Below are 19,076 nucleotides of genomic sequence, written 5' to 3'. Positions count from 1 at the left end.
TAGGTCCCCCCCCCCCCCCCATCAGATGATGTTAGAGGAGACGGTACACCAACCCATCACCGAGGAACATCAGTGCTGGGATTGGGTAAGTCAATAAAATGTTTTTAACCCTTTATTGGTAGGGGGATGCGAGGGAGAGGGGAGGCAGAGAGAGTTATAGTGTTAGGAATACAGGTTTGTATTCCTGGCACTATAGTATCCCTTTAACACAATTTATTTGTAATTTGCAATGTTTTATTCACTCTGTAAATTCCAAAGAAGTATCAGTTTCCTTTGACTATGAAGCAAGACTGTTTTACTCACAGTTCACAATGACCTGGGAGCGTGGCTTCAATTTAATTTACTATCAGCAGAATGGAAAATGTATCCTGCCAATGAACCAGCTGATTAACCATACAATAATGTGACCCATATCAATATAAATGAGTGTTTATTTTGTAGTTGTTTAGTATATGTAATGTAACGTTAATTCTGCACATTAATATTGAGACACTGAGAATCTGCCACTCACATCAGGATTTGCCTATTCACTCTTCAACATTAGAAATCTGCACATTAACTTTAGGGATTCCTCACGTAGTCCTTCAGCCTGAGACACTGATAAGTGATTCATTCAACCTGTAACGCTAAGGATATGAATATTCACTGTGAACATCTGCCCGTTCATTCTAAGAATCTGTCTTTTCAAAATGAGAATCTGCTTATTCTCACTGAGAGACTAAGTATCCACATTTTCACCCTGACACTTTGCCGACTATCACACCCCTATTTAGGACTTGGTCCCAATTTGCATCACTGACATGCCCCCTATAGGTTCATGATAGGTATGACCATAATTATTACAATAAGCTGAAAAGCTTATTGAACTTGCTATTTCTTTTTAAATTGGCTGGGCAAATCTTACCCTACTAGCTTTCTAACTCTTTGCAGCATGTCCATCATCCTTGACCAGCAGATGTAATCCTGGCTGGCTGAATGCAATGGGGACAGTAGTCCTTGAATAGTTTGAGGACTTTTGTTCTCCATCTCTAAATTACACACTGGAATTATTCACTACTCTACCCCACACTTGTCTATTCAATAAAAGAGGCCCCTTAGTTAAGAATCATGTATCTGTTACAATATGTTACATTATCAGCCACCCAGAGTCTGACTCACATTTAGATTATTCTGTACTGAACTATGGAGATACCGTGAGGGAAAATCAGGAACATTTTCCCTTCTGCACATCCCAAACCATATGGCTCTAGGGCTTTCAGCTGTTCTTCACCCCAGTCATGGAATTCTCCCCCCACTTAAACATCTTCATGCCAATTTTTTTTTTTTTTTTTTTTTTTCATAATTTGAGCATAAACTGAAATGTTGCTTTTTATGCCTAACCTTGAGCTTTGTATAACACCAGTTTTGTATTAAATTGTTTGCAGAGCTCACTGGGATATTTTTGAATAGAGAATGCTACGGTGTTTTATATTAAATCTCCATCTGTTTGAATGATTGCTTGTGCTGTGTTTTGTACAGTTTGCTCTGCGTTACTAAATGTGTGAGACATGCGCGTTAGCTCTGCATTATTCTCAATAGATGACACTGTGTAAACAGACAAAGCCTGATTGTATTTCCTTTTCTTCTGTTTCAAGAGACTTCCTCACGTCTGATGACAAGGAGAGCATCTTTAATGCCGACCATTTTCCGTTGTGGTATCGAAGAGCTGCAGAACAGATCCCCGGCAGTTTTGTCTATTCTATTCCATTTAGTACAGGTCGGTATTTTCTTTTTTTTTTTTATTTATAGCTACAAAATATAAAAAAAAATAATAAAAAATATACAGCATTCAGCGACCACCAAAAAATTGTATTCCATGAAATCCCAGAATAAAATGAATAAAAATAACTTCATATAATGTAAATAGAATAAAATAAATCCTGGACTAAACAGGAAAAAAATCCCGTCCATGGTAAGGTTCTTGTCTGATGGATGTTTCCCTAAGATACAGTGCAGGACCTTATCCATAGACTTCTCCTTAAGATGTGGACACTATGAATAACAAAGGAACTCTGGAAAGAGAAGTAGTACATTTTGAGAGATGTAGGTTAGCCATCCTTTTTTACTGTACAAAGCTCATTGTCAAACTAAAAATGGTGTAAACTTTGCTGTGCCTCTCAGAGTGATTTAGCTACATGGAATGTAAGCTAGTTTGAGCATGGCCCACACATGAAGACCTTGTATTCCTCTACATCAGCCTTGTCTGCTGTAACTGCTTTGTTAGTCCACCTTTTATACATCACTACTGAATACGCTGGCAATTAGTATTAGAAATAATAATAATAATGCAATGACATCATATGTACCTTCATATCTCACAGAATTTCGAATGGTAAAATAGAGTCATGATTAATTAACGGATGTGGCTACAAGTGTGGCCAGATGGAGGCACTAGTTTGGAACATTTTCAAGTCACAGTGATGATTATCAAATCAGGAAAGCAGTTTTACACAAGAGCAAGTTTAAATACGTTTTACTCTTATTTTACCACTGTAAAAATGTTCATGCACTGAGAACTCTGAGCTCCTTGAAAGGGACACCAGGTTTGAAAAAAGAGACTCTGGGATTTGGGTTCCAGATAAGGACAGCTTCTTCCAAAGAGGGTAATTTTGGATATATGAAACTGTATTATTGATCACAACTGGTAATAGGTGAAGAGCATCAGCTGACACTTAGTTAGAGACACCCTCACTGAAACCTTCGACCAAATACCGAAAGCCAGGAGGATGAGCAAACAGGCACTGTCTTTGCAATTTTGGGGCTAAACAGTTAGTAAAATGTTTAGCCCTTTAAGTTAAGAAAATGCCAAGGATAGAGTTGTTAAAGGAACAAAATGTTCCTTTAAATCATGTTTCTTTCTGTTTGTACAACACTGGCCACACCTCCCCAAGCTGTGACCCACAGAGCATCCATGAAATGTTTAATTTTCAATCAGATCTTACAGCACAGTGTGTTCTTACCTCCTTCTCTGTTAATAGTATACTTGAGACTATTCCAGGCTCTAGAAGTGAATTAAAGGAGCAGGAGATAAGAAATAATGTGCAATAAGGGAAGCTAAAATATTTACACTTTTTTTGGAAGTGTGTCGATGTGGCTGTGGCTGCAAAAACAATGTGATGTAACTCCTAAATGGCGGATAATTGGACCATGAGACTGTGGGGGCCTTATACACACAAAAACAATTAATTTAACTAAAGTTGCTTTGATGATTAGAGTGTCCCTTTAACTGTAACCTGTACATTGAGTCTAATATCTGTGGTTATCTGGATTGTCCCTTTAATAAATTAACTATTATTAATAAAATTGTAATAACCCCATCAGTACTCATTGGATCTAATATATGTGATAAGCATGCTACAAAGTACGGTCATTTAGCATTTTTATATCCATTAAATCTGGGTTATTGAACTGTTTTACATGCATGCTGATTTCCATTTTTGCTTTGGAACAAAGCAAACTACTTAGTTTTATGTGAAAGTTTGACGTTTATCAGACCTTTTTTTTCCTGCCTTTCCATTGGATACATGTCATAGTGACTCTTTAAATTAACCACTAATTTCAAAACTTGGGTGCGGAACTGTTAGAATTTGAAGTAGGTAAACCTGTGGATCCCTAGAACTTTGAACAAATGGGTCACTGGTGTCTCTAAAACACTACATATTTTTGTGCTGAAAATTAGCAAAACAAATTATTTGAATTCTAACGATAGCAAACCAATGATACTATATGAGGATTTTCTGGTATAAAACTGACCCTGCCAATGTTAATCACTATTTCCATGTGTGTCTCTATATCCAGCATGTGAGTCTTCAGCATATGTATCGAAAACATGTTTGTTTCAATGGCTTTCAGATGTACATTATTTTCCAGATGATTAATTCTCCAGTTTTGAGCTAGCAGAAGATGTATTCATTCTAGATGATTCCATTGTTTTATTTCGACACGAGGGAAAGAAACGTTAGCAATAAAAAAAATAAAAAAATTAAAATCCCCCAACATTTGCTAACTCCATTTATGAAAGTTTTCCAAAAACACTCCTAACAAATCCAAACCAGAGAGAATATACTTTAGGATGAGTTATAGGCTTCTCTGCCATATTTCCTCAGGGTGTCAAGCACACATTTGTTTTATTGTCTAATTGATCCATTCTGCTCACGAAAATTACTGAGATCCCACACAACTTGGGAAGATCATTTGTTGAAGATGTATTCATTTCAAAGTTGTTGTCTGACTTATGGAATTCAAGTTCAGTCATTTTATTCCATTTTGTTTATTATAATGTGGATATAAATATGACCTGTACTCTCCATCGTGAAGTATACTTCTTTGCTTCTTTCTCATACATCTACCTCCTACAGGACTAGTTACACTGAATACACAACCCAGATCTTCTGGGATGTCTCTTGACTCACTTTTGTTTTATTTAAAATTAAAATTAAATTACCTGTTCCTTAAGTTCAGCATGTGCATCTTGCACCCAATTGATGGTATTCATAAAAATGGATTTTAGGTCATATTACTTAGAAATAAATTATTACATTTCATTTTGGGTATGGAAAAAAAAAGGACTCACATTCTTGACTACTTCAATAACGTTAGACCTCCCTGCTCTTCTCTTTGTGAAATCCAGCACCTGAAATTAAGCCTACTTCTTTCCCACTAGACCTGGAGATTTGTTTAGTTCCGAATTGCAAATTGGCTAAATTTGGGCCAATCAGGTGTATGGTCGAATTCCCATACTCTGAGCCGAAATATAGCAGGATCATAAAGCAACCAAACATGCCATTTATCAATAGGTGACAGTCACTAAATGTTGATTTTATTTACAGATTACGTTAGCAACAGAGAGGAAAAAGGAGAAACAAGAAAAGCTATATTTATATGTTATATATTTAATACATATATCATATATAAATATATAATATAAAAAGATACATTTTATTAACACTTTTCCAGTTTTTCACTCTATTTGTTATTTTTTTTCTCACTTGATCTGTGGACCGCCACCAATATATAAGTATTTTTTTTTAAATGGATTAGTCATAACAAATTTTCTAGGCTGTTTCTCAAAGTGTATTTACCATTGGTATTTTGACGAACTCTGCACAATACATACAGTTCTGCCCAATTTCATGCTGCTCTTGTTTAAGCTGTGGTTATGTCAGGATCGGGACAGGGATCCAACACGCAGAGTACAAACAGGTACAGGATACGTATACCGGACCTTAGAATGGCCGGACTAACGTACGGAGAATATAGAGAATAGTCAAAGACAAGCCGAGGTTGAGGGAACGAGAAGACAGGTAAGCGAGGAACAAGCCGGGTCAAGGGCAACAGAGATAAACAGAGTAAGTCAAACAAGCCGGGTCAGAACCAAAGGGATAACAGAAATACAAGAGCACTGTGTGACTAGGCAGACTAGAACCACGACAGGGCAATGAGCAAATGGGAGAAGCAAGTTTAAATACCCTCGCTCGGAAGGGTAGACACGCCTCCGACGAGTCCTGATTAGTCTCTGAAGGATTGAGTGACAGGTCGTTCCGGGTTGGCGTCATGACGTCGGTTTCCGGACGTCATGCTAGAAAAGGAAGTGAGTCCCTCGCGGCCGGCATTTACGTGACCGGATGGACCGCGAGGAACAGAGGAAACAGCCCGTCCGGACGGATGGACGTCTAAGTCTCTACCTCTCTCGGAGGTAGAGACTTCAGGTACCCTGACAGTACCCCCCCTCTCAGATACGCCCACCGGGCGGAAGGAACCGGGACGAGATGGGAAGCGGGAGTGAAACGCCCTGCGGAGACGAGGAGCATGAACATCCTCCTGAGGTACCCAACTCCTCTCCTCAGGACCATATCCCTTCCAATCGACCAGATATTGTACTCTCCCCCGGGAGATTCGAGAATCGATAATAGAGTTAACCTCATACTCCTCCTGACCCTCCACCTGAACAGAGCGAGGAGAGGATGATGTGGAGGAAAATCTGTTACAGACTAGTGGTTTCAACAATGAAACATGAAATGAGTTAGGGATGCGTAAGGCAGTTGGAAGAGCTAGACGATACGCAACTGGGTTAATGCGAGTTAGCACCCTGTAAGGTCCAATATAACGAGGAGCGAACTTCATGGAAGGCACTTTTAAACGGATGTTTCTTGTACTCAACCATACTCTATCACCTGGAACAAACACCGGAGCCGCCCTTCTACGTTTATCAGCGTGTTTCTTAACCAGCATAGAATTGTGCAGAAGAATCTGTAGAGTCTGATCCCACAACTTCCTCAAATTGGCAACATGAACATCAACCGACGGCACCCCCTGGGAAGAAGAAGCCGAAGGGAGAATAGATGGATGAAAGCCATAATTCATGAAGAAGGGGCTTGAACGAGTAGAATCACAAATGAGATTGTTGTGTGCAAACTCCGCCCAAGGAATCAAACCAACCCAATCGTCCTGGTGTTCGGAAACAAAACAACGTAAATATTGTTCAATCTTTTGGTTGGTGCGTTCAGCAGCTCCGTTAGACTGAGGATGATAGGCAGAAGAGAAATTCAATTTGATACCCAGTTGAGAGCAGAAGGACCTCCAAAAATGGGAAACAAATTGGGAACCTCTGTCAGATACAATTTGGGAGGGTATCCCATGTAATCGAAAAATCTCCCTTGCGAATATCTCCGCCAATTCGGGAGAAGACGGGAGTTTAGGCAGAGGAACGAAGTGAGCCATCTTGGTGAATCTGTCAACCACGGTGAGGATAACAGTCTGTTTTTTAGAGATAGGTAAATCGACAATAAAGTCCATAGCCAAACAGGACCATGGCTTCTCTGGAACCTCTAAGGGATGCAGAAATCCACAGGGAAGGGTATGAGGTTGCTTGGTCTTAGTACAAACCTCACATGCACCGATGAAATCTTTAATATCCTTCCGTAAATCAGGCCACCAGAAGTCCTTAGAGATCAAAGCACATGTCTTGCGAATACCAGGATGTCCAGCCACCTTGCTGTTGTGGAAACATTGCAACAGTTCCAGTTGTAGAACAGGAGGAACGAAACGTCGACCTTCAGGAGTCTGTTTAGGAGCTAGATGTTGCAGTTTAATGATCTCGGCAAGTAACGGAGAGTGAATCCTGAGATTCGTGTTGGCGATAATATTGCATTTCGGAACTATAGAGGAAAGAACCGGTTCAGATATAGTAGAAGGTTCATATTGGCGAGACAAAGCATCGGCTTTGGAATTCTTAGAACCAGGTCTATAAGTAAGCACATAATTGAAGTGGGTCAGGAATAAGGACCAACGAGCTTGTCTGGCGGACAGTCGCTTAGCCTCCCCAATATAAGACAAGTTCTTGTGATCCGTTAAAATAGTAACAGGATGTAAGGTCCCCTCCAATAAATGTCTCCACTCCTTTAAGGCCATAATGACCGCTAAGAGTTCCCTGTCGCCAATGTCATATCTACTTTCAGGGCCAGACAGTTTCTTAGAAAAAAAACCACAAGGGTGTAGTGGTTTATCCACCCCTAACCTTTGCTACAGAACCGCCCCTACGCCTGTCTCAGAGGCATCGACCTCGAGTAGGAACGGCAGAGTCGTATCAGGATGGACTAGAATTGGAGCAGAAGCAAAAAGATCCTTGAGAGTCTTGAAAGCAGCGAGAGCTTCATTAGACCAAGTCTTAGTGTCAGCCCCCTGTCTGGTCATATTGGTAATAGGTGCAATAATAGAAGAGTATCCCTTAATGAAGCGCCTATAATAATTGGAGAAACCAATAAACCTCTGAATAGCCTTGAGTCCCTTAGGCAAAGGCCACTCTAAAATGGACTGGAGTTTGTCAGGGTCCATCTTAAAGCCTTCCCCAGAAATCACGTATCCAAGAAAGTCTATCTGAGACTGGTCAAAGCTACATTTCTCCAATTTACAGTATAAGCCATGTTGCAGGAGTTTGTGTAATACCTTTCTGACCTGTCTGTGGTGGGTCTCAACCTCTCTAGAGTGTATCAGTATGTCATCCAGGTATACAATAACACAATCATGTTGAAATTCCCTAAGAACCTCATTAATCAAATCCTGAAATACTGCAGGTGCGTTACAAAGACCAAAAGGCATGACCGTGTATTCATAATGCCCATAACGGGTATTGAATGCTGTCATCCACTCGTGTCCTTGCTGGATTCTCACCAAGTTATATGCCCCTCTGAGGTCCAACTTGGTGAAAATTTTAGAGCCTTTCAGACGATCAAACAGCTCGGTAATCAAGGGAATCGGATAGGCATTTCTGATGGTTATCTTATTCAAACCTCGGTAATCAATGCAAGGTCTTAGTGAACCATCCTTCTTTTTAACAAAAAAAAAACCAGCCCCGGCAGGAGAAGAAGATCTCCTAATGAATCCCTTGTCTAGATTCTCCCGAATATACTCCTCTAGAACTGAATTCTCCTTAGTGGATAGGGGGTATACATTGCCCCTCGGAGGCATGGTACCAGGTAGTAAGTAAATTTTACAATCAAAGGTCCTGTGTGGAGGTAGAGTATCAGCATTCTTTTTGTCGAATACTGCTTTTAAGTCTAGGTACAGGGGCGGTATCTGTATCTCTGTAGACTGGGTAGAACTACCTGGTGTGTTAATTACACCCAATGGGGAAACCCTCCGTAAACAATTCTCCTGGCAACCCTGGCCCCATGAGAGTATCTCCCCTAACTCCCAATCAATAATAGGGTTATGTCTTTTTAACCATGGGTAACCCAGGACTATGGGAACAGAAGGGGATGAAATAAGCATAAGCGATAAGTTTTCCTCGTGTAAGATACCAACAGTTAAGCTAACTGGGATGGTCTCACGAGAGATAACAGGCTCAAGTAAAGGTCTACCATCTATGGCCTCAATGGCCAAGGGTGTATCCCTTAACTGGGATGGGATAGTGTGTTTAGTAGCAAAGGCTTGATCGATAAAATTCTCAGCAGCACCGGAATCTATCAAAGCCATGGTCCTTAGTACTCCCCTTTCCCAAGTTAAAGAAACTGGTAGCAGAAGCCTGTGATCTTTATAATTATGCATAGAGGACAAAATAGAAACACCCAAGGCCTGTCCTCTAGAGAAACTTAGGTGCGAGCGTTTCCCGAACGATTAGGACAATTCAGGCGTAGGTGACCTCTGACTCCACAATACATGCATAATCCCTCCCTTCTCCTGTACTGCCTCTCCTCCTCTGAGAGGTGAGTATTGCCTATCTGCATAGGTTCAGGACATAGTGAGGTAGTGGAATCAGGACTTTGAAATGCGGGAGCTAATTTAAATGAAGGTCTAAGGTTCCTCTCTCGAGTGTTCTGTCTCTCTCTTAAACGCTCATCAATACGAGAAATGAATGAAATTAAATCCTCCAAATTTTCAGGAAGCTCTCTAGTAGCAACCTCGTCGAGGATTACATCTGATAGCCCAATCAAAAATACATCTATATATGCCTGCTCGTTCCACTTAACTTCTGCCGCCAAAGACCTGAACTCTAGTGCATAATCCACAAGAGTTCGGTTCTCTTGTCTCAGGCGCAACAGTAATCTAGCTGCATTGACCTTTCTACCAGGAGGGTCAAAAGTTCTTCTAAAGGCAGCTACAAAGGCATTATAATTATATACCAAAGGGTTATCATTCTCCCATAATGGGTTGGCCCATCTCAGAGCTTTCTCAATGAGTAAGGTGATAATAAATCCAACCTTCGCCCTATCTGTAGGATAGGAGCGAGGTTGTAATTCAAAGTGGATACTGATCTGGTTAAGGAAACCACGACACTTCTTAGGTGAGCCACCATAACGTACTGGTGGTGTAATACGGGAAGAGGCACCTACAGTGGCTACCTCTAGGCCTGAGCTCACAGGAGAAATAGAAGTAGTACGCGTCTCCTCTGGCGGGTTATTAGCACGAGACAATAACGCCTGTAGTGCTAGCGCCATCTGATCCATTCTGTGCTCCATGGCTTCGAACCTAGGATCAGAAGGACCAAGCTGACTGTTTGTACTTGCAGGATCCATTGGCCCTGTCGTAATGTCAGGATCGGGACAGGGATCCAACACGCAGAGTACAAACAGGTACAGGATACGTATACCGGACCTTAGAATGGCCGGACTAACGTACGGAGAATATAGAGAATAGTCAAAGACAAGCCGAGGTCGAGGGAACGAGAAGACAGGTAAGCGAGGAACAAGCCGGGTCAAGGGCAACAGAGATAAACAGAGTAAGTCAAACAAGCCGGGTCAGAACCAAAGGGATAACAGAAATACAAGAGCACTGTGTGACTAGGCAGACTAGAACCACGACAGGGCAATGAGCAAATGGGAGAAGCAAGTTTAAATACCCTGGCTCGGAAGGGTAGACACGCCTCCGACGAGTCCTGATTAGTCTCTGAAGGATTGAGTGGCAGGTCGTTCCGGGTTGGCGTCATGACGTCGGTTTCCGGACGTCATGCTAGAAAAGGAAGTGAGTCCCTCGCGGCCGGCGTTTACGTGACCGGATGGACCGCGAGGAACAGAGGAAACAGCCCGTCCGGACGGATGGACGTCTAAGTCTCTATCTCTCTCGGAGGTAGAGACTTCAGGTACCCTGACAGGTTACTAAAAACTGAGAGGTACTTACTATGATTTTGCTCAAACCAATCAACGTCAAATGATTGGGCGGTTAACTTGAGTACATTTAACATATTAGGATTTATAACCCCTTGGATTCAAGTCAAATATTCGAGGTCTAGAATCTGTTGGACATTTCTCAAACATACAGTAGAGTTAGGGGTTTTTTTTTTTGGGGGGGGGGAGGGGTAGTTAGGGTTTTGTTCCCCGCTTTCAGCTCCTGATCTGAAAATAAATTGAATTTAATAGGCTTGTACCTCAAGATTTGAATTGGAGATTTGACTTTTGTTTCGAAACAGCATGTGATAAGTGCATTCACTTATTTGTTTAGTGATTTTTTCCCTTTGTATTTGGCTTCTGATATACAAAACTTAAAGGAACACTATAAGGTCACTAACTAAAATGTGTATTACTGACCCTATAGTGTTAAAACCACCATTTAGGTGGCTTGCCCCCTGTTAGCCTCCTTAAAAGGCAATAAAACTAAGCTTATTTCCAGCGCCACGTGGGTCCGCCAATGCTGGCCCCACCCCTGATCCACCTCCTTGCTGACATAATCAGAATTTATGATTTCACCCAATCCAATGCTTTTTCCACAGGGAAAGCATTGGATTGGTTGAAATTGGCAAGGAAGCAGGATGGGGGCAGGGCCAAACACTGACCTGTTCAATAAGCGCCTTCTCATAAAGATGCATTAAATCAATGCATCTCTATGAGAAAAATTGAGCATCTCCATGCAGAGCGTGGAGACGGTGAACGGCTTTGCTGCACACTTAGGTGGCCACTCCTCAGATGGCAACTGGAGGTGCTTCCTGGGACAGTGCTGCACAGCCAAAGGTGTCCTTAGGGGGCCATGTAGACTTTTCTCTGAAAAGGCAGTGTTTGCATGAAAATGCCTGAAGGCAAAGATTACACTCACCAGAACAACCACAATAAACTGTAGTTGTTCTGGTGACTATAGTGCCCCTTTAATGATTGCCATAATCATATTTGCAGTGTAACACTATGTACTTAGGAGGCCAAATATGTGCTGTCAACAAGCAAGGCTAGTCAGGGTTAGACACTGTGCACACCATAGATATTGTTGATATGGCATTACCTGGTAAAATTCTAGCCATCAATTCAGATGTAATACCTTCTTTGGAAAAATATATTTATAACATATTACTCTTGGTAGGAGCAACTACAAGCAACGGTCTGAAATGCTCAGTTAGTGTGCAGACGCCTAGAAATTATTACATACTTTATAAGAACAATGTGTATTTGTGTACAAGGCAACATACATCTCTAGAGCGAACAAATAAAGGATAGTAGTTACCGCCTGAGGCACTATAGCTAAAAAGTAGTGTCCAGGTGGTCCAACTTTCCTAAGCACCAAACCGAGACTCCAGGAGTCTCTCAGGGCTTAACCCAGGTATAATCTAGACAAAAAATGAACAAACAAATAGATACATGGAATCCCAGCACGTAAAGTGTTGAGAAGTCACTATATCCCCTGGAGATGAAAGTAGTTATGAAAATAGTAACTGTACAGACATAAAGATACCTACAATTAGGTGAGTATTTAATATAAATAAGATCTGGTAAAAAGATGATGAAGAAAAGAATAATAATAGTAGAGAAAATCCTAACGTTCCTATGTAACAAATATATCACAACTCAGAATCATTGAGCTCAGGTGGAGTCCAAGTATATATACAGATGAGCTTTATTAGGTATGGCTCTCAGTGTAAAAGAACATCCCCCTGGTCATATATCTAGTGTTATATGGCGAGATAACTCCTGGTCATATATATCCTATGAATCTGTGTGTAGTAGATCTTAGTGATGAACTAATCACTCAATACATAGACTAATTTTCTCCAGGAGATATAGTGACTTCTCAACTTTTTTCGTCTAGAACATACATCTCTAGTAGAGTCAGTAGAGTTGAGATATTTTTAACCAGCCTCTCTATCTTAATTGGGATTGAAGGGTAAACCTATTTCATACCTGACGCAATTTTGAACAGTGTTAGTACTAGTACATATCTCCTATATATTATCTTTCTGTTTAACGTATATATAATACTTTGAGGCTGAAAGTCAAATGGACAGAAGTCCATGTCTCAAGGTTAGCAGCCTGCCAATTTTTAGAACCATAGAAACCAATGATGACTTCACCTGGAAATTGAACTGGCAACTCTAAGATTTGAATCTGATCAACTGGGATATGATGGTGCCCACGTTATGTTACCCACATTACCCTGCACTAATTCTTAAAAGGTTTCAAAGCTCAGCATTGAAATCTGATTTTTTTATGCTGAGCTCTGATTTTAGCCCACTCACCCCATCTGCATAACAAACAAAGCATAAAAATTGCTGGTCGAAACACTAGTCTGCATGTTAACATTAGACAGAGGACCTGGATTAATTCCCAATAGCTGACAAAAAATTTAGATTTGTTTTAAAATGAGAACAGAGCATTTTTGAGTATTGGCCACTGGCAAATGGGCCAACAGAAATTAGACTCATTCAGAGTTTTCCCATCAATTGGCTTCATTTTGGCTCTGCCCATTGACCTGAAATTAAATAAAAGCTCAATTTGCAGACATGACGACATCGTTGGACTTGTACTTGTTCTTACTGTCTTGGTGGAAGCAGGGAATGGATTAGAGATTACAAGCTTTGACGATCATTTCTTAACAAATATATATTCTTTACTGCAATTTGAACGTCATCCAATCCCCCAAATCTCTAATTGTCTCATAAGTCCTTGGAGATTCATAAATGTTTAGACCTCCCACATGAGATATTCGATTAATTTAACTTTTTCTCCTGCATTTTTTTTATATATATATACATAACATATATTATTTGTCTTTTTGTTGTTGTTGTTGCTGTAATTGCTATCAATCTCAGACAGTTAATTTGGTATGTTAGATATAAGCATTTCAAGAGAGTTGAATTCTGCCCGATTGTAGACTACACCTCCCATCATTCCCTGCCAGCCTTAATCTGGCAGAAATTTTTTAGAGTGGTAGTCAACTGGCACTTGGTAGGGGCACATTTTCACATGTGCACTAAGTTATGGTATATATTAAAAGCAAAGTATTGCTATATTGCTATAAAGATGCTCATTTTTTTCATTGTCTCATTCTGTATCTTTTGCCAATTTGCCTTCAAATCCGCCTAGTGAGCATATTTGTTGTTGTTTTATACAGAAAATTAGTAACTCATTTCAAACATTTAGAGCCACGGTCTTGCAATTATCCTCCATCTGGTTATCAGAAATTCACAGATTTGACAATTTCGTCCTTCAGAAATGTATAATAAAGTCTCCATGTTAAAAAAAAAATGCTCTCATTTCAATTAACTTTTGTTCCAGCAGCCAATATATCTCCAGTTGAGAATGTCCAGATAATCTGGAGGATGGTGTTGTAAAATAGATATAATGTTTTCATAATTTGGCTAAGCAGACTATTCATGATATTAATCATGTGTACTGCAAAGAATCAGCCAAAGGCTAGCATGCCTCGATATTAAACCATAGCTCATGTCATATTAGGAGCTCCACGTAAAGCACACTGTACTACTGGAGCTTTGATTTAACAAAGTTTCAAAAGTTATATTCTTGCTGTTATCATAAATAAGGATGAATCTCACAATGATGACTTGTGAAGCAATTAAACCTCAATCACACTCTTTCATTCCTACTAAAAAGTCCATCTAGAATATGGCTGATTTGAGGACAATAGAGTTTACATTGTTTTTCGTCTCTACTGTAGCTCAAATATAGTGGAGTTTTCATACGATATAGCAATACATCTGCCATTCTTACCTACAAGGTTTTCTATAATAAAGACATTTGCAGTTATTATTTTTTTTTATCCTGTTTGTTTTGGTTTTTTGGGGGGTTGTGTTTTTTTTTTTTTTAATCTCTGCATGCCCAACCCTTAACTAGTTTTTGAACAAGAGTACAAACTAATGTTTTTTTTTTCTTATTTTGAATATTTTTACACCCTTAAAGGCCATGAGTTTACAAAGCAAAGCTGTGAAACAGGACCACAATAGCCTTAATTTAATTTTGGTTCGTTTTATCTGCAAATTAGCATTTCCCAATGTAACAGTACAGATCGATTAAAATCCTGCTGTTAAATTCTTATCAGAAGTCAATAATTAACATTTTGAATATCATATTGGGTTACTATATTTAACATAGAAGATATCAGGTTCAAGTGGTTCACTTCCACTTATTGAGGACATACTCTACAACATATAGCCAGGAGAATTTCGACAGCTAACAGCTGTTGATAAATGCCTTTTTTATTTTATTTTAAAAGAGTAGGCAAAAAGTAAACAAAAAGGGTCAATAAGACCCGCACATTAATAGAAGGGAGATTTTAGAGCTCCCCCATGCCTTTATCCACTAAATTGCAAGCAGCTCATGGCTGCCTAGTCACGTTTAACTTTTAACATGTAGGAAGAACCTGACATAGGTGGGGGTTTCAGATTACAGAATGTTGGGTGGGCATGTCACTGTTTAACCCGTGTCCTCACCCATGGTCATCAGGTAGGGGATATTACATTAAAGAAAATTGGGTCATCCTAGTGTCCTCTCCTGCCCTGCTGTGGGGTCAGTTAATTAAAAAAAATATTGGGGGTTTAATGTTCCCTCCTGCCCACACCCATGTTTATCGGGTGGGGGTTATATTTTTAATAATAAAAGGGTCGGGACCTACAGTCCTCCAACTGTGAGTGTGATATGGGGACTCTATTTAAATAACCAGGAGGAACCTGCTGTTAAATGTTCTGTAAAAAAAAAAAAAATTAATTTGAAGCCCCTGCCAAATGCACAGTGTATGTTTGTCTTTTATTACAGAAAGCCACTGGTTGCTTGTTATTTGGCGGGCATATCCGAAGCACATTTATCAGAAGATTTTATTCTCATGCAGCCAGAATTTCAGCTGTCAATAAATCCACTAGAAATTTAATAAAAATATAGGTAAAAAATGATTACACAGAGGAGCTACTGTGGTTTAAATAGCTGAACATCTTACTGTAGGCCATGATCAAAAGGTGTACGAACACACAATGCTTTACAGTTTACTGTTTATAGGGCTGTGTAGCCGCAGGCTGGTCTGAGTGCCCGTGATAACCTTGCCCACCACTAGATGTGCCTTTAATGACGACAAGAGCATCAGAACTGTACCATGGAGCAATAGAATAAGATTGCCTGGTCTGATGAATTATGTTTTCTTTTAGATTAGGCGGATGGCCAGGTGCATGTGCATCATTTACCTGGGGAAGAAATGGTTCTGGGTAAGGCTTTGCTGGCAAACCTTGGATCCAGGCATTCATGTGGATATTACTTTGACAAGTACCACCTAACTAGAGGTTGTTGCAGAACACATACACCCCTTCATGGAAATGATGTTCCCTGATGACAGTGGCCTATTTCAGCAGGATACTGCACACTACCACATTGCAAATATTCTTGTCTTCTGGTTTGAAGAACATGACATAGAGTTTAAGGTGTTGCCTTCACCTCCCCAGATCTCAATCTGAGTCTCTGTGCAATGTGCTGGAACAGCAAATCCCATCCATGGAGGCCCCACCTCATAACTTGCAGGACTAAAGGATTTTCTGCTAATGTCTTTGTGACAGATATCACAAGACACATTCAGAGGTCTTGTGGAGTCCATCCCTGGATGAATGAGGGCTGTTTTGGCAGTGTGTGGGGGACCTACATGATATTAGTCATGTGGTTTTAATGTTGTGGCAGATTATTGTATGTTGTGCCTAATGTATACCATTGCACTCTATTTCATTTTCACCTGAAATCTGCATTGATCAGTTGGGGTTTAGCGGAGCGATACATCATTGTGTTTCAATATTTAGCTCTAAATAGAGTTCTGATCATAGAATACGTTAAAAAAAAAAAAAAAAATCATATTTCAAATTCCACATTTATCAAGTGTAAAAAAACAAAAATTCCCAGAAACTGGGCAGATGTATCGTCCAACGCAAGCAATGGGGAAGGCCAGGATAACATGACCCTCCACCAATAAATCCTTTAACATAATGCTGGATTTTGGAACGATTTTTTTTATTTTAATGCTTGATAAATCAATGTCATAGTTCTGTGAAGATCTAGTAAAAAAATGTATCTCTGCTTTTCTAACTTTTGCAATACTACATCATCCCATCATTTTATATTCTTCCAGCTGGTGGTTGTTGTATCTCTGACATATGCCTCACGCACATGTATCTTACTTATGTTGAAAGGTTTTAACTTGACATAAACACTAGTAAAGATGTAGTCGTCCACTTTAAAATGTGCAATAATCTGAAGGGATGGTTCAGAAACAAATTCTTGTCAAATGTATCAGGCTCACTTGCCCTACTCTCAAAGAAAACATTTTCCCCTCACATTGCCCTTTAAAAAAAGAGAGAGAGAGAGTGTGTGTGTTGGGTGTGTGTGTGTGTGTGTAGAGAGAGAGCATTATGTCCCTCTTATACATTTATCTTTGATGTATTTTTTTAGGGGCTGGAGTTAGTGTGTTAGGGTTAGTGTTAGGCTTAGTGGGTTAGTTTAAGTGGTAGTTAATACATGGTCTGACCTGCCTGAAAATACTTGAAGTTTCATACCCAGATAGCAGTTATTTGTTTTGACCTGTTTATAATACCATCTGTGACTGTGTCCTATTGGGAAACAAATGACTGCAAAACAAACTGATTGCTAAGTATACATAAAATAAATATTAGAAAATGGAGATTACAGCTAGTCAGTTTATTTTACTTCGTAATCTATCATTGGGCTTAAAATTTTCACTTTCCACTAAAACCCAGTAAGTGAGGTGAGTAGAAATTCACCCCTGTAGGTTATGTCATGGCTTGCAGAGGTGAGTAACTTTCAAGGTCTAGCTAGCAGCATAGGACTACATATTACATGCTCTATAAGTTTTAGAAGTCTTTAGAAGGAATCAATGTCTCCAGTGCCATCAATAATATAGATTAAGAAACAGCGCACACATACAAATACATTTTTAATTTTACAAGGCCACTTAAAATAACCTATTTCAGCAAACAAATATGGGGATTCAGTTCCACCATATGGCCATATTGTGTTAAGCCCACCACTACTTCACAGTATCCTAATATCAGTACCCCTATCAGGTCCGCTTCCAAGCTGCTTTCAGGGACCCTGGAATGCTTCAGCCTAGTCGCCGAAGCTTGACTGGGGCAGCTGAGAACTTTTTCCACCCTGGCCAGGCTGCATATCTCTTTTTTCAGGCAGGTACCGCCCCCTCTGCTTTGCCTCTACAGCTCCTCTCCCAGGCAGGTATCCATACCTCTGCCTGCAAGGTGGCTCTTTTTGACTTGTCCCAGGACCCAACAGGTCAGAAGACTCGGATACTGGGATCCCCAACAATAAACAAACCAGGACATGCAGTTCCAAACTAAGACACCATTCTTTATTTTTGGACAAGAACTAACCTTTGGTGACTTGTCCTTAGAAATGTGATGAAAAGCATTTAAAATATAAATATACTGAACATTGGAGAATGAGAATTATAATCAGTACATGAACTATTTAATACAAGTGACAGTTTCAAACACAATACAAATCAACAATATATACATTTAACTAACTTTATTTTCCCTAATTTGCATACCAGCATTATTTAAATATGACATTTGTATTCAGTCAGCAGAGGGCACTGCAGAGTTATCAAACTAACAATGCATAGTTAGTCTATTAATTGCTAGAGCCCCATGCCCCTTTAGGCTATAGGGACCAGGTCCATATTTTATGGGCAACAGGCTGGCCTTCAAGTCTCTTAAAAATGACATTGCATGGGAGCCTGTGTCACATAACATTTTAGCTCCTTGTCAATCCTTGTTATACGTTCTGTCCTTTGCACCTGACAATCCTTAAAGAGATTAAACAAATGTCTTTCCCTCTTCATTTGTAGTTTTTTGTTCTGACTTTTTCCTTATCTGAAATTACATTATATTAATGTAATTTGCTAAATGTTTATAGAAATGTAAGCGTAAACAGAGCAACTAAAGTAACAAAGGTTTAACAAGTTTTAGATAATATTCAATTGTTTAAATTCCAAAAAAGTGACAATTCAGTTTAATTCTTTAAAAATGAAAATACTTTAGTAGTGAATGGGTTAACAATGCACAACCCTGGCTTTTTGCCCTGTTGTTTTGTATAAGGATGTAAAAAGCCGGCACTGTTGATTCAGACAGATGACGTCCTTAATGAACCTATTATCTAAACGTTGAAGCTTCATACTGGGTGTTTGAAATGCTGAGCTCTAAACAATTTGTGTCACAGACTGAGACAAAAACCATAGATGGCTTCTTCCCGCCAGATGTCCACAATTTCATGTATAGTTACATCTGCATTAAGGACTAACCTCCTGCTTTGATTCTTTTTCTC

The 19,076-nt window shown here is 39.7% G+C and overlaps 1 protein-coding gene across 1 annotated transcript in view; it reads left to right on the top strand.

Annotated features, from left to right (window-relative positions):
* The window catches only part of CACNA2D3 (calcium voltage-gated channel auxiliary subunit alpha2delta 3), an 868,261-nt gene that overhangs the window by 623,101 nt on the left and 226,084 nt on the right, over nt 1-19,076 (top strand). The window contains exon 26 of the mRNA XM_063428162.1: nt 1,635-1,756. Coding sequence (XP_063284232.1) covers nt 1,635-1,756 — 122 coding nt within the window. The remainder of the gene's footprint in view (nt 1-1,634; nt 1,757-19,076) is intronic.

Source organism: Pelobates fuscus, chromosome 7, assembly GCF_036172605.1.
Source record: "Pelobates fuscus isolate aPelFus1 chromosome 7, aPelFus1.pri, whole genome shotgun sequence".
NCBI classification, from domain to species: Eukaryota; Metazoa; Chordata; class Amphibia; order Anura; family Pelobatidae; genus Pelobates; species Pelobates fuscus.
This window is presented reverse-complemented; position numbering and strand designations above follow the sequence as displayed.